The sequence below is a fragment of the Chiloscyllium plagiosum genome, unplaced genomic scaffold, assembly GCF_037043375.1.
Source record: "Chiloscyllium plagiosum isolate Xiang-an unplaced genomic scaffold, Cpla_swu_hap1 HiC_scaffold_21, whole genome shotgun sequence".
Taxonomy (NCBI): Eukaryota; Metazoa; Chordata; class Chondrichthyes; order Orectolobiformes; family Hemiscylliidae; genus Chiloscyllium; species Chiloscyllium plagiosum.
Genome location: NW_028270159.1, coordinates 56,293,851 through 56,308,908, shown reverse-complemented (window position 1 = coordinate 56,308,908; position 15,058 = coordinate 56,293,851). Strand labels below are relative to the sequence as shown.

Genomic DNA, 15,058 nt, shown 5'->3' with positions numbered 1-15,058 from the left:
GAGTCACAGGTAGACAGGACAGTGAAGAAGGTATTTGGTTGATTTGCCTTTATTGGTCAGTGCATTGAATATAAGAGTTGGGAGGTCATGTTGCAGCTGTACAGGACATTGGTTAGGCCACTTTTGGAATACGGTGTTCAATTCTGGTCTCCCTTGTATTGGAAAAATGATGCTAAACTTAAAAGGATGCAGAAAAGATTTAAAAGGATTTTTACAGGATTGTGTGGTTTGAGCTATAGGGAGAGGCTGAATAGGCTGGGGCATTGGAGACTGAGGGGTGACTTTATAGAGGTCTAAAAAATCATGAGGGGCATGGATGGGGTAAATAGTTCACGGGTCTTCTCCCCAGTGTCAGGGAACCTATAACTAGAGGGCATAGGTTTAAGGTGAGAGGGGAAAGATATAAAAGGGATCAAAGGGGCAACTTTTTCACACAGAGGCTGGTGCATATATGGAATCAGCTGTCAGAGGAAGTGGTGGAGGCTGGTACAATTATAACATTCAAAAGACATAGAACATAGAACATAGAACATAGAACAATACAGCACAGAACAGGCCCTTCGGCCCACGATGTTGTGCCGAACTTCTAACCTAGATTAAGTACCCATCCATGTACCTATCCAAATGCCGCTTAAAGGTCGCCAATGATTCCGACTCTACCACTCCCACGGGCAGCGCATTCCATGCCCCCACCACTCTCTGGGTAAAGAACCCACCCCTGACATCTCCCCTATACCTTCCACCCTTCACCTTAAATTTATGTCCCCTTGTAACACTCTGTTGTACCCGGGGAAAAAGTTTCTGACTGTCTACTCTATCTATTCCTCTGATCATCTTATAAACCTCTATCAAGTCACCCCTCATCCTTCGCCGTTCCAACGAGAAAAGGCCGAGAACTCTCAACCTATCCTCGTACGACTTCCTCTCCATTCCAGGCAACATCCTGGTAAATCTTCTCTGCACCCTCTCCAAAGCTTCCACATCTTTCCTAAAGTGAGGCGACCAGAACTGCACACAGTACTCCAACTGTGGCCTAACCAAAGTCCTGTACAGCTGCAACATCACTTCACGACTCTTGAATTCAATCCCTCTGCTAATGAACGATAATACTCCATAGGCCTTCTTACAAACTCTATCCACCTGAGTGGCAACCTTCAAAGATCTATGTACATAGACCCCAAGATCCCTCTGTTCCTCCACCTGACTAAGAACCCTACCATTAACCCTGTATTCCGCATTCTTATTTGTTCTTCCAAAATGGACAACCTCACACTTGGCAGGGTTGAACTCCATCTGCCACTCCGCAGCCCAGCTCTGCATCATATCTAAGTCCCTCTGCAGCCGACAACAGCCCTCCTCACTGTCCACAACTCCACCTATCTTCGTATCATCTGCAAATTTACTGACCCACCCTTCGACTCCCTCATCTAAGTCATTAATAAAACTTACAAACAGCAGAGGACCCAGAACTGATCCCTGCGGAACTCCACTTGTAACTGGGCTCCAGGCTGAATATTTACCATCTACCACCACTCTCTGCCTTCGACCGGTTAGCCAGTTTTCTATCCAATTGGCCAAATTTCCCTCTATCCCATGCCTCCTGACTTTCCGCATAAGCCTACCATGGGGAACCTTATCAAATGCCTTACTAAAATCCATGTACACTACATCCACTGCTCTTCCCTCATCCACATGCTTGGTCACCTCCTCGAAGAATTCAATAAGACTTGTAAGGCAAGACCTACCCTTCACAAATCCGTGCTGGCTGTCCCTAATCAAGCAGTGTCTTTCCAGATACTCATAAATCCTATCCCTCAGTACCCTTTCCATTACTTTGCCTACCACAGAAGTAAGACTAACAGGCCTGTAATTCCCGGGGTTATCCCTATTCCCTTTTTTGAACAGGGGCACAACATTCGCTACTCTCCAGTCCCCTGGTACCACCCCCGTTGCCAGTGAAGACGAGAAGATCATTGCCAACGGTACTGCAATTTCCTCTCTTGCTTCCCACATAATCCTAGGATATATCCCGTCAGGCCCGGGGGACTTGTCTATCCTCAAGTTGTTCAAAATGTCCAACACATCTTCCTTCCTAACAGGTATCTCTTCTAGCTTACCAGTCCATTTCACACTCTCCTCTTCTACAATACGGTCCCTCTCGTTCGTAAATACTGAAGAGAAGTACTTGTTCAAGACCTCTCCTATCTCTTCCGGTATATGAATAAGGAGTGTTTACAGGGATATGGGTCAATGCTGGAAAACGGACTAGTTTAGGTTAGGATATCTGGCATGGACGAGTTGAACAGAAGGGGATGTTTTCGTGCTGTACATCTCTATGACTCTAAATGGGATTAGATTAATTTAGGATATCATAGAATTCCCTACAGTGTGGAAACAAGCCATTTGGCTCAACAGGTGCACACCAACCCTCCAAAGAATAACTCACCCAGATCCATTCCCCTACCCCATTATTCTACATTTATCCCTGACTGATATACCTAACCTACACATCACTGTACACTAGGGACAATTTAGCATGGCCAATTTACCTAACCTGCACATCTCTGCATCATGGGAGGAAACCCACTCAGACACAGGGAGAATGTGCAAACTCCACACAGACAGTCACCCGAGGCTGGAATCGAACCTGGGTCCCTGGCGCTGTGAGGCAGCAGTGCTAACCACTCAGACTGGTCAGCATGGATGAGTTGTACTAAAGTGTTGGTTTCTGTGTTGTTGGACTCTATGACAATCCTTTCACATGACACATTACAATGAACAGAATAGTGACCTTTGCCAGGCTCTTACTGTCAAACACATACCTGGGTTAATGTCATAAAGCTCCATCAGTCTGATCACTAGTTTACTCAAAGCTTTCCGATTCAATTTATTCCATCTTAGATGAGACAGTTTTCCATAACGCCTGCAAGGAGATAATCAAATTACAGCATCACGATCAAATTCAGTGACACAAATTGAAAACATGGAGTTCCCAGTCACAGCCTGCCTCCCAGAGACATTGCTATATTCCCTTTATTAACAAAAGGGTCAGTGGCTCATTTTGATCTGATCAGCTTGCATATGGTTAGCGCCTTTAACGTAATAAAATCATAAAAGTTTACAGTACAGAAGGAAGCCATTCAGCCCATTGTTTCTGTACCAGCTCCACACACAGTTACCCAGCTTGTTCCATTCTTCAGCCCTATCTCTGTAGTCCTTCAAATTCATCACTTTCAAACGATGGCACAGTGGTTAGCACTGTTGCCTCACAACACTAGAGACCCGGGTTTGATTCTCGCATCGGGCAACTGTCCGTGTGGAGTTTGCACTTTCTCCCTGTGTCTGCGTGGGTTTCCCCCCACATTCCAAAGACGTGTAGATCAGGTGAGATGGCCATGCAAAATTGCCCAGGGTGTCCAAGGATGTGTAAGTTAGGTGCATTAATTAGAAGTAAATGTAGGGTACTAGGAAAGGGTTATGGGTCTGGGTGGGCTATTCTTCAGAAGGTCGGTGTGGACTTGTTGAGCCAAATGACCTATTTCCACACGGTAGGGATTCTATAAAAAAAAATTAAAAACAAAAAATGTATATCCAGCCCTCTTTTCAAACCTCCAATGGAATCTGTCTCCACCACTCTCCCAGACAGTACATTCCAAATCCTGAGTAAATAAGTTTCGCCTCATCTCATTCCTGACTGTCTTGCTTACAAACTTGAATTTGTGTTCCCTCGTTACTGAAATAATAATTTGTGGTAACGGAATATCCTTCCTTACCCTGTCAAAATTATTCATAATTTTAAACACCTCAATAAGGCCATCTTTCACATCTTCTCTGCTCTAAGGAGAATAAACCCAATTTCTCTAATCTTTCCTAGTATCTAAAATCTCTCATTCCTGATATCATTCCAATAAATCTCCTTCAAATTCTCTCCTGGACTTCAGCATGCTTTCTTGAATAAGCTGCCCAGAATTGAACAGAATAATCCAAATGTGATCCGGCCAATACTTTGTAGAAGTGGAGCATCACTTCCTTATTTTTATCCTCCACACCTATATTCATAAACCCAAGGATTCTATAAGCCTTAACAACTGTCTCAATATGCCTGGCCACCTTGGGGTATTATGCACTTGAAACCCAATGTCCATCTGCTCCCTTCAAAGTTGTATCACTGAGCCTGTATTATCTTTTATGTTGCTTCTATCAAAATCATTACCTCACATTTCTCTGCATTGAAATTCATCTGCCAGGTGTCTGCCTATTTGGCCAGCTTATTCCTGGCCTTTTTCCTGGGGTGGGGCAGTCCAAGCTAGAGGGCATAGGTTGAAACTAAGAGGGGAAAGATTTAAAGAGCACCTAAGGGGCAACTTTTTCATACAGAGGGTATATGGAACAAACTACCAGAGGAAGTGGAGGAGGCAGGTACAATCACAGTATTTAAAGGCATCTGGCTGGGTCTGTCTGAAGTCACTCAACAGCATCTTCACAATTTACTGTTTTCCCTAGCTTAGTACCATCTCGAAATTTAGAGATTTTGCCCTCAACACCAATCTCCAAATCATTTAGATAATTCAGAAAAATGTTCTATGTTGCTTCACAGTTGGGTGATCAAAGAAAATAAGGACATATTTTGACAAGAATGAATAAAAGGAGTCTTTAAAGTACATTATGCAGTTAATGATAGGGCCCTGGAGAGTGTTGCCAAACAAAGAGACCCAGGGGGCAAGGAGCATAGTTCTTTGCAGTTAGACTGAGTGGTGAAGGTGGCATTTGGAATACTTGCCTTTATTGGTCAGACAATGGAGTACAGGAGTTGGGATGTCATGCTACGGCTGTACAGGACGTTGGTGAGGCCACTTTTGGAATACTGCATACAATTCTTGTCACCCTTTTATAGGAAGATGTTGTTAAACCGGAGACGGTACACAAGGTTTACAAGGATGCTGCTCAGACCGGAAATTTTTGAGTTATGGGGAAAGGCTGAATAGTCTGGGGCTTTTTCCCCATGGAGCACTGAAGGCTGAGTGACCTTACAGAGGTTAATAAAATCATGAGAGGTATGGATAAGGAGAAGTCAAGACCTTTTTCCTGGGGTGGGGCAGTCCAAGCTAGAGGGCATAGGTTGAAACTAAGAGGGGAAAGATTTAAAGAGCACCTAAGGGGCAACTTTTTCATACAGAGGGTATATGGAACAAACTACCAGAGGAAGTGGAGGAGGCAGGTACAATCACAGTATTTAAAGGCATCTGGCTGGGTACATGAATAGGAAGGCACTACGGCCAGCTGCTTACAAGTAGGACAAGGTCAGATTGGGATGTCTGATCGGCACAGATGAGTTGGACCGACGAGTTTGTTTCCATGCTGTATGACTCTATGATGTTCTTTTAAGAGTCAATGAAAGTTTATTCACAAGAAATGTACACAATTGGTGTCATGAGGTCAGTGCAGCCAACAGTGACTTCTTAGACTCATTAGCACAGCTTTAGGTTGAGATCTACAATCCTTCACTGTGTAAAGACATTAGCGCTGATCTTGTCTATTCCTAGTGTGTGTGCTTGTGGCCTTGCCCCCTGGTTGAGGTTTAGTTTTGAATTGTTCTGGTTCACCCACTTAATATAGGACCTTCACTGTCAATGCATACATCAGCATCACACTCTTCCAGACTGCTTAGCCAAACAGTCACTGGCAGTTATTTATCATTGATGTGTCCAGAGTGGGAACAAGCATCTGTTATCATCTGATCTGGTCTGAAAACCTGATAGAATGAGAGAACAGGCAATGGATATAATAACGAAGAGTTAATGGTGTTTCAATTAGTTGAGGACATTTTCTAATCAACCTGTTCAGAGATATCATAACCCACCTCTCAAGTGACTTGAACACCAGCCTTCTGGCTCAAAAAGTAGGGACAACCCACTGCGTCGCAACAGTCTTCATTATTTTTTAATGTTATAGCATAGCTCTGGTATAGGTGGGACTTAAACCTGAGCCTCCTGGCTCAGAGGTAGGGATAATATCACAATGCCACGAGATATGGAGCAAGTTTTATGGATTGGTTAGTTGAAGTAAATCTCTCACATAAAAGTGTGGACTTAATTCTGTTTGAATACAGTTATCCTTGCAGTATAACATTGATAGTAAAGGATAGTTAAGCCAGAATGTAAAGTATCAAGGTATGATTGCCCATCTGCTTTCTGAAAATTAGCCTTATGACCAGAAGAATGAAGTTACAAATGTGGGCCTGGGTTACTTCTTTACAAAAGAGGAAGCAAGGTATGGCCTCAGCACTTTTGTTACCATACAGGAACAGGATAAGAAACAAGGCTTTTTCAGATTTGGAACCTGATGTCATGCCTCAATGGGGTAATGTACTGGAAATCAAGCCGTGCTCTTCCTAGAATAATCACAACAGTTTTATAAAGATTTTATAAAAGTACAGAAAATTCCCCAGGTTGACAAAAAATATGAACCAGGTTTCTGTACTTAATAAATAAACCTCTCCAGATACTTCACTTGCTTGCAGAAGGTACAGGGTAGCTGATTCACTTATAAAGTATCTGGCTTGCTGATTAAAAGTCATGGCTTACAGCAATTTCTGAGGGAAAAATAAACTGGCTTCCTTCACAGTTAACATAGGTTTTACTACAGTAAAAAGATACAGCTTCTGCTCCCATGGAGATATGATGGCTTCTCCCAAACATTCATATATCTCCAAGGTATCTGGGAGCCAATCATATAGTCATTTGCCATTCACAGTTAGTCACTAGCCCAAAGACCAATCAGTTATTTGTTGCTGGTCAAAGCCTCCAACTCGTCTATAAATCTTTCCTCCCTGTTTGCACAAATAGCTTTGTACCCAACACTTACAATTTGCTTTTAAAAAGTGCAGCTATCCTTGGTTTATAAACCAGCCATTTCCCCATTTTGGTCAACAATCAAAAATAAAGAAAATCAAAACATTACAGTCTTTGTACTGATTATTTAACACAGAGGAAATTTTGGACAGATAGTTAACTTTCACAGATAAAACTTAACAAAAAGATCATTCATTGACTGCTTGGTCAGATATTGACAAATTTTTAAAAAAGAGACAGTACTGAGGAAAAGTACACATTGGAATTCAGTAGGTTGTATGCAAAACTAAATAAATTCATTTGGAAATGTCCAATCTTTTCTAGCGTTTACATTGTTGGACTGTGCCAAATATCAAGACTTCTTTTAGTCAAAAAGAAGCATACTTTAAGAAATTTAGAAACTTGAGGAGTACAGAGGAAGCATAAAAGAATTTTAAAAAGAAATTAGTTGGACTTAAAGGGGCCACGAAAGCAGTAAGGAAAATCTCAAGGCATTTTATAAGCACATGAGGAGCAAGAGAGTAAACAGGCTCACTAGAAATAGTGAGGACTGCAGATGTTGGAAAATCAGAGTCGATAAAATGTGGAGCTGGAAAAAGTACAACAGTCCTGATGAAGGGTCCAACCTGAAACATTGAATATCTTGCTCTTCTGATACCACGACTTCACATTTATCAACAATAAATGGGTTAGGTCCACTCAAGGACAAAGGAGGGAATTAATGCTCGCAGACAGAATGAGTATGAGGTCCTTAATGAGTACGTCATGTCGTTATTCACCAAAAAGCAGGACATGGATATTGGTAAAAGTAAAAAGGGATATGCTGAAATTCTGGGGCAAGTAGATGTTAATGTGATGTTGATTGTCGTGAAAGGCATGAAAATAGACAAGTCACCAGAGCCTAATAGAATCTATCCCAGGATACTGAAGTAGGCAAGGGAGGAGATTGCTGAGGCCTTGACATAAATCTTTGTATCCTTTTTCGCCATTTGCTTCCATTTGGAGAATAATGGACTTATTCTGGATAAGAGCTGAAAATGTGTTGCTGGAAAAACGCAGCAGGTCAGGCAGCATCCAAGGAGCAGTAGAATCGATGTTTCGGGCATGAGCCCTTCTTCAGGAAGGGCTCATGCCCGAAACGTTGATTCTCCTGCTTCTTGGATGCTGCCTGATCTGCTGCGCTTTTCCAGCAACACATTTTCAGCTCTGATCTCCAGCATCTGCAGCCCTCACTTTCCCCTAGAAGATTTTAACTTATTCTGGATAGTCAGCAGGGAGGTTTTATGCAGGGAGGTTTTGTCTCACTAACTTTGTAGGGCTTTTTGAGAAAGTGACAAAGGTGATCGATGAGGTTAGGGCAACAAATGTTATCTACTTGGACTTTACTGAAGTATTTGACAAGGTTTCTCATGGTAGGCTGGTCCAGAAGATTAAGTTGGATGGGATCCATAGCTTCTTGGCAAGTTGGATACAAAATTGGTCTGGCCATAGAAGAGTGACAATAAGGGGTAAGTAGTACAATAAGTTCATTGAAGAGATGTGACAAATGGCAGATGTTTAAGAACGATCAAAGAACACTGTTACACTATTAAGGAAGTTTGCTCTGAGCAAGAATTTACAATGAGGCAGAGGACATGGATTTAAAGGTATTCAATAAAGCAAAAGACATGTTAATTTTACATTTTGTAGATTTGGCAACCCCATTTTGTCAGTGAAGAATACACATGGTAAAGATAAAATAATTGTAGGCAAAGCGGACAGGAACTATACTCTGACAAAATTTCTCACTCAATATTGAGGGAGTTTGATGATGAATACAGAGATGTGTATGCAAACATGAACAAAGCAATCACGAATACAGCAACAGAAAGTCCTTTTTAGCAATGGGGTATTTATAATGAGATGGAAATGTGTTGCTGGAAAAGCGCAGCAGGTCAGGCAGCATCTAGGGAACAGGAGAATCGACGTTTCATAATGAACCATGCAATAACAGACAAAATGGTTCATTGGTCAAACAGTAAATTATCTGCATTAGTGTGGGCTGCACATGCTAAGAATTCAAGCACACAGTGGGCCAAGGCTTGTTTTTTTTTTGTAGGAATCCTAAAGTTCCAAGAGTAATATGTGATCAGCTCCCAAATGGAGAAGTTCTACTTTTTCATGCACTACATGCAGACTTTCACTGAAGTCAAAATCTGAAAGAATTCAACTAACCTTAACAAGTAACGTTAACGCCATTGGATACCAGGATCCATCTGGACATACAGTTTATCATAAGAAAGAGGGTCTCGAAGAATGGAGAGGTCCAAGAAAGAAAATTAATAATTTTACAGTGGGGCAGTGACAGGATGTAGTGAATCTATCAGAAAGGTTTTTCACGTAATGAAACAAAGGGATCGGTTAAAGTGTTAAAGGACAGGATTGGCTGTTGCAGGTTCCAGGGTTTAAATGTTTTAGTAGGGTCAGAGGTGGGGGTAAAAGAGGGGGAGGTGTGGCATTGCTTGTCAAAGATCGTATTACAGCGGTGGAAAGGACGATGGATGAAGACTCGCCATCTGAGGTAGTTTGGGCTGAAGTTAGGAATAGGAAAGGTGAGCTCACCCTGTTAGGAGTTTTTTACAGGCCGCCAAATAGTCCTAGAAACGTAGAAGAAAGGATTGCGAGGATGATTCAAAAGAAGAGTGAAAGTAATAGGGTGGTTGTTATGGGGGACTTTAACTTTCCTGATATTAATTGGGAAAGCTATAGCTCAAGTTCGTTAGATGGGTCAGTGTTTGTCCAATGTGTGCAGGAGGGTTTCCTGACACAATATGTAGATAGGCCAACAAGAGGTGAGGCCATACTGGATTTGGTTCTGGGTAATGAATCAGGTCAGGTGTTAGAATTAGAGGTAGGTGAGCACTTTGGGGACAGTGACCACAATTCGGTGACTTTTACTCTAGTGAAGGAGAGGGATAAGTGTGCACTACAGGGCAAGAGTTATAGATGGGGGCAGGGAAATTATGATGCTGTGAGGCATGACTTAGGATGTGTGGCCTGGAAAAGTAAGCTTCAAAGCAAGGGTGTAATTGATATGTGGAGCTTGTTCAAGGAGCAACTATTGAGTGTCCTTGATAAGTATGTGCCCGTCAGGCAGGGAGGAAAGGGTCGTGTGAGGGAGCCGTGGTTTAATAAGGAATTGGAATCCCTTGTTAAATGGAAGAGGGCGGCCTATGTAAAGATGAGGCGTGAAGGTTCAATTGGGGCGATTGAGAGTTATAAGGTAGCCAGGAAGGACCTGAAGAGAGAGCTAAGAGCAGCAAGGTCCTTAGTTGGTAGGATTAGGGAAAACCCTAAGGCTTTCTATAGGTATGTCAGGAATAAAAGAATGACTAGGGTAGGAATAGGTCCAGTCAAGGATAGTAGTGGGAAGTTGCGTGTGGAGGCTGAAGAGATTGGGGAGACACTGAATGAATACTTTTCGTCAGTATTCAATCAGGAACAGGACATTGTTGTCAATGTGAGTACTGAGTCACAATTAAGTAGAATGGATGGCTTTGAGGTATGTAGAGAAGAGGTGTTGGAAATTCTGGAAAGGGTGAAAATAGATAAGTTCCCTGGGCCTGATGGCATTTATCCTAGGATTCTCTGGGAAGCAAGGGAGGAGATTGCAGAGCCATTGGCCTTGATTTTTATGTCCTCGTTGTCTACAGGAGTAGTGCCAGAAGATTGGAGGCTAGCAAATGTGGTTCCCTTGTTCAAGGAGGGGAGTAGGGATAACCCTAGCAACTATAGGCCGGTGAGTCTCACTTCTGTTGTGGGCAAAATCTTAGAGAGAATTGTAAGGGATAGGATTTATGAACATCTGGATTGGAATAATGTGATCAAGGATAGTCAGTATGGTTTTGTGAAGGGCAGGTCATGCCTCACAAACCTTATTGAATTCTTTGAGAAGGTGACTAAGGAGGTGGACGAGGGGAAAGCAGTAGATGTGGTGTATATGGATTTTAGTAAGGCGTTTGATAAGGGTCCCCATGGTAGACTACTGCAAAAAATACGGAGGTATGTCATTGAGGGTGAGTTGGAGGTTTGGATTAGGGGTTGGCTGGCTGGAAGAAGACAGAGGGTAGTAGTTGATGGCAAAGGTTCATCTTGGAGTGCCGTCACTAGCGGTGTTCCGCAAGGATCTGTTTTGGGACCATTGCTGTTTGTCATTTTTATAAATGACCTGGAGGAGGGGTTAGAAGGTTGGGTGAGCAAGTTTGCGGATGATACGAAAGTCGGAGGAGTTGTTGACAGTGAGGAAGGATGTGGCAGGTTACAGCGGGATATAGATAAGCTGCAGAACTGGGCAGAAAGGTGGCAAATGGAGTTCAATGTAGCTAAGTGTGAGGTGATTCACTTTGGTAAGAGTAATAAAAAGATGGGGTACTGGGCTAACGGTCGGATACTTGGTAGTGTGGATGAGCAGAGGGATCTTGGTGTCCATGTACACAAATCTTTGAAAGTTGCCACCCAGGTAAATAGTGCGGTGAAGAAGGCATATGGCGTACTGGCTTTTATTGGTAGAGGAATTGAGTTCCGGAGTACTGAGGTCATGTTGCAGTTGTATAAGACTCTGGTGCGGCCACATCTGGAGTATTGTGTGCAGTTTTGGTCGCCATACTATAGGAAGGATGTGGAGGCACTGGAACGGGTGCAGAGGAGGTTTACCAGGATGTTGCCTGGTATGGTAGAAAGATCGTATGAGGAAAGGCTGGGGCACTTGGGGTTGGGGAGAAAAGAAGGTTTAGGGGTGACTTGATAGAGGTGTATAAGATGATTAGGGGTTTAGATAGGGTCGACAGTGAGAATCTTTTTCCACGTATGGAGTCAGCTATTACAAGGGGGCATAGCTTTAAATTGAGGGGGGGTAGGTATAGGACAGATGTTAGGGGTAGGTTCTTTACTCAGCGAGTCGTGAGTTCATGGAATGCCCTGCCAGTAGCAGTGGTGGACTCTCCCTCATTATGGGCGTTTAAGCGGGCATTGGATAGGCATATGGAGGATAGTGGGCTAGTGTAGGTTAGGTGGGCTTGGATCGGCGCAACATCGAGGGCCGAAGGGCCTGTACTGCGCTGTATTCTTCTATGTTCTATGCTTTAACGTAAGGAATGTCAGAAATAAGAGTGATGAACTTAGAACATGGATTTGTACTTGGGACGATGATGTTGTGCCCATATTGGAGACATGGTTTTCACAGGGACAGGAATGGTTGCTAGATGTTCTGGGGTTTAGAATGTTTAAAAAGAACAGGGAGGGTGGAAAAAGCAGAGGGGGTGTAGCATTGCTAATGAGAGAGTGCATCACAGCTCCAGAAATGAAGGTTGTTGAGGAAGGTTTGTCTACTGAGTCAGTATGGGTGGAAGTTAGGAACAGCGAGGGAGCAGCCACCGCATTAGGTGTTTTCTAGACATCCTAATAGCAGTAGGGAGATTGAAGAACACACAGGCTGGCAGATTTTGGAAAAATACAGATGTAGCAGAGTTGTTGTTATGGGTGATTTCAACTTTCCCAATATCGATTGGAACCTCCTTAGTGCAGATGGTTTGGATGGAGCCGTTTATGTCAGATGTGTTCAGGAGGGATTTCTTACTCAGTATGTAGACAGGCCGACGAGGGGAGAGGCCAGTTTGAATTTGGTTCTTGGCAATGAGCCAGGACAGGTGTCAGATCTTGCGGTGGGAGAACGCCTTGGTGACAGTGATCACAACTGCCTCACATTTACCATAGCCTTGGAGAGGGAAAGGAGTAGTTACTAAGGGAAAATATTTAATTGGGGAAGAGGAAAATATGACACTATCAGACAGGAGTTGGGAAGTACAGACTGGGAGCAATTGTCCCACAGAAAGGGCACAGCAGACATGTGGAGACTGTTTAGGAGCAGTTGTTGCGAGTGATGCACAGATTTGTTCCTCTGAGACAAGGGGTAAGATTAAGGAGCCGTGGATGACGAGAACAAAGGAGCTTCTCGTTAAAAGGAAGAAGGCAGCTTACCTAAGTTGGAGGAAGCAAGGATCTAGCACAACTTTAGAAGATTACAGGCTTACCTGAAAAGAGCTCAGAAATGGACTGAGGAGAGCCAGGAGGGTGGCACGATAAAGGCTTGGCAAGAAGGATTAGGGAGAACCCAAAGGCATTTTACTCATATGTGAGGAATAAGAGAATGATCAGGGAGGAAGTAGGGCCAGTCAGGGATAACATAGGGAACTTGTGCGTGAAGTTTGAGCAGATAGGGGAAGTCCTAAGTGAGTTTTTTGCTTCAGTTTTACTGAGGAACGGGACCTTGTTGTAAATGAGAACTCGGAGGAGCTGGGAAACAGGCTTGAACAGATCAGGATGGATGAAGTTGGTGTTTTGGAAACTTTGGCAAACATTAAGATTGATAAGTCCCAGGTTGTTCTGGGAAGGTAGAAAGGAGGTTGCTAAGCCATTGGCGAAGATCTTTGCTTCTTCACTCTCCATGGGAGTTGTACTGGAGGTTGAGGGAGGCAAATGTTGTTCCTCTTTTCAAGAAGGGGAATAGGGAAATCCTTGGCAATTACAAACCAGTCAGTCTTACGTCTGTGGTCAGCAAGATTTTGGAAAGAATTCTGAGGGATAGGATTAATGACTACTTGGAAAAGCATAGAGTGATTAAAGGCAGTCAGCATGGCTTTGTGAGGGGTAGGTCATGCCTCACAAATCTTATTGAGTTCTTTGAGGTGGTGACAAGACAGGTCAACGAAGGTCGAGCAAGGGATGCGGTGTATATGGATTTCTACAAGGCATTTGATAAGATTCTCCATGGCAGGCTCATTCAAAAAGTCAGGAGGGATACAGGGAGATTTGGCTATCTGGATTCAGAATTGGTTGGCTGACAGAAGGCAGAGAGTGGTTGTAGATGGAAAGTATTCTGCCTGGAGGTCAGTGGTGAGTGGGGTCCCACAGGGCTCTGTTCTTGGGCCTCTTAGTTTTTATGGGGAGAAAGTGAGGTCTGCAGATGCTGGAGATCAAAGTTGAAACTTTATTGCTGGAACAGCACAGCAGGTCAGGCAGCATCCAGGGAACAGGAGATTTGACGTTTCGGGCACAGGCCCTTCTTCAGGAATGAGCAGAGAGTGTTCAGCAGGAGAAGATAAAAGGTAGGGAGGAGGGACTTGGAGGAGGGGCGTTGGAAAGGTGATAGGTGGAAAGAGGTCAAGGTGAGGGTGATAGGTCGGAGTAGGATGGAGGCGGAGAGGTCAAGAAGACGACTGCAGGTCAGGAAGGCGGTGCCGGGCTGGAGGGATTCGGCTGAGACAAGGTGGGGGGATGAAGAAACTGGTGAAGTCCAAGTTCATCCCCTGTGGTTGGAGGGTTCCCAGTCGGAGGATAAGACGCTCCTCCTCCGACCGTCGCGTTGTTGTGGTTTGGCGGTGGATGAGTCCAATGACCTGCATATCCTCGGTGGAGTGGGAGGGGGAGTTGAAATGCTGTGCTACAGGGTGGTTGGGTTGGTTCGTCCGGGTGGCCCAGAGGTGCTCTCTGAATCGCTCCGCAAGTAGGCGGCCTGTCTCCCCAATATAGAGGAGGCCACACCGGCTGCAGCGGATGCAGTAGATGATGTGGGTGGAGGTGCAGGTGAATCTGTGGCGGATATGGAAGTTTCCTTTGGGGCCTTGGAGAGAAGTGAGGGGGGAGGTGTGGGCGCAAGTGTTGCACCTCCTGCGGTTGCAAGGGAAGGTGCCGGGAGTGGAGGTTGGGTCGGTGAGGGGTGTGGATCTGACAAGGGAGTCGCGGAGGGAGTGGTCTCTACGGAAAGCTGATAGGGGAGGGGAGGGAAATATATCCTTGGTGCTGGGGTCTGTTTGGAGGTGGCGGAAGTGACGGCGGATGATGCGCTGTACATGGAGATTGGTGGGGTGGTAGGTGAGGACCAGTGGGGTTCTGTCCTGGTGGCGGTTGGAGGGGCGGGGCTCAAGGGCGGAGGAGCGGGAAGTGGAGGAGATGCGGTGGAGGGCACCGTCGACCACGTCGGGGGGGAAATTGCGGTCCTTGAAGAAGGAGGCCATCTGTGTTGTACGTATTTTGAACTGGTCCTCCTGGGAGCAGATGCGGCGGAGACGAAGGAATTGGGAGAATGGGATGACGTTTTTACAGGGGGCAGGGTGGGAGGAGGTGTAGTCCAGGTAGCTGTGGGAGTCAGTTGGTTTGTAGTAGATGTCCGT

The 15,058-nt window shown here is 44.5% G+C and overlaps 1 protein-coding gene across 5 annotated transcripts in view; it reads right to left on the bottom strand.

Moving 5' to 3' along the window:
* The window catches only part of exd3 (exonuclease 3'-5' domain containing 3), a 451,102-nt gene that overhangs the window by 291,684 nt on the left and 144,360 nt on the right, over window positions 1-15,058 (bottom strand). For all 5 annotated transcript variants that reach the window (XM_087998598.1, XM_087998600.1, XM_087998602.1 and 2 more), the window contains one exon: window positions 2,823-2,923. In XM_087998598.1, the coding sequence (XP_087854724.1) occupies window positions 2,823-2,923 (101 nt within the window). The remainder of the gene's footprint in view (window positions 1-2,822; window positions 2,924-15,058) is intronic.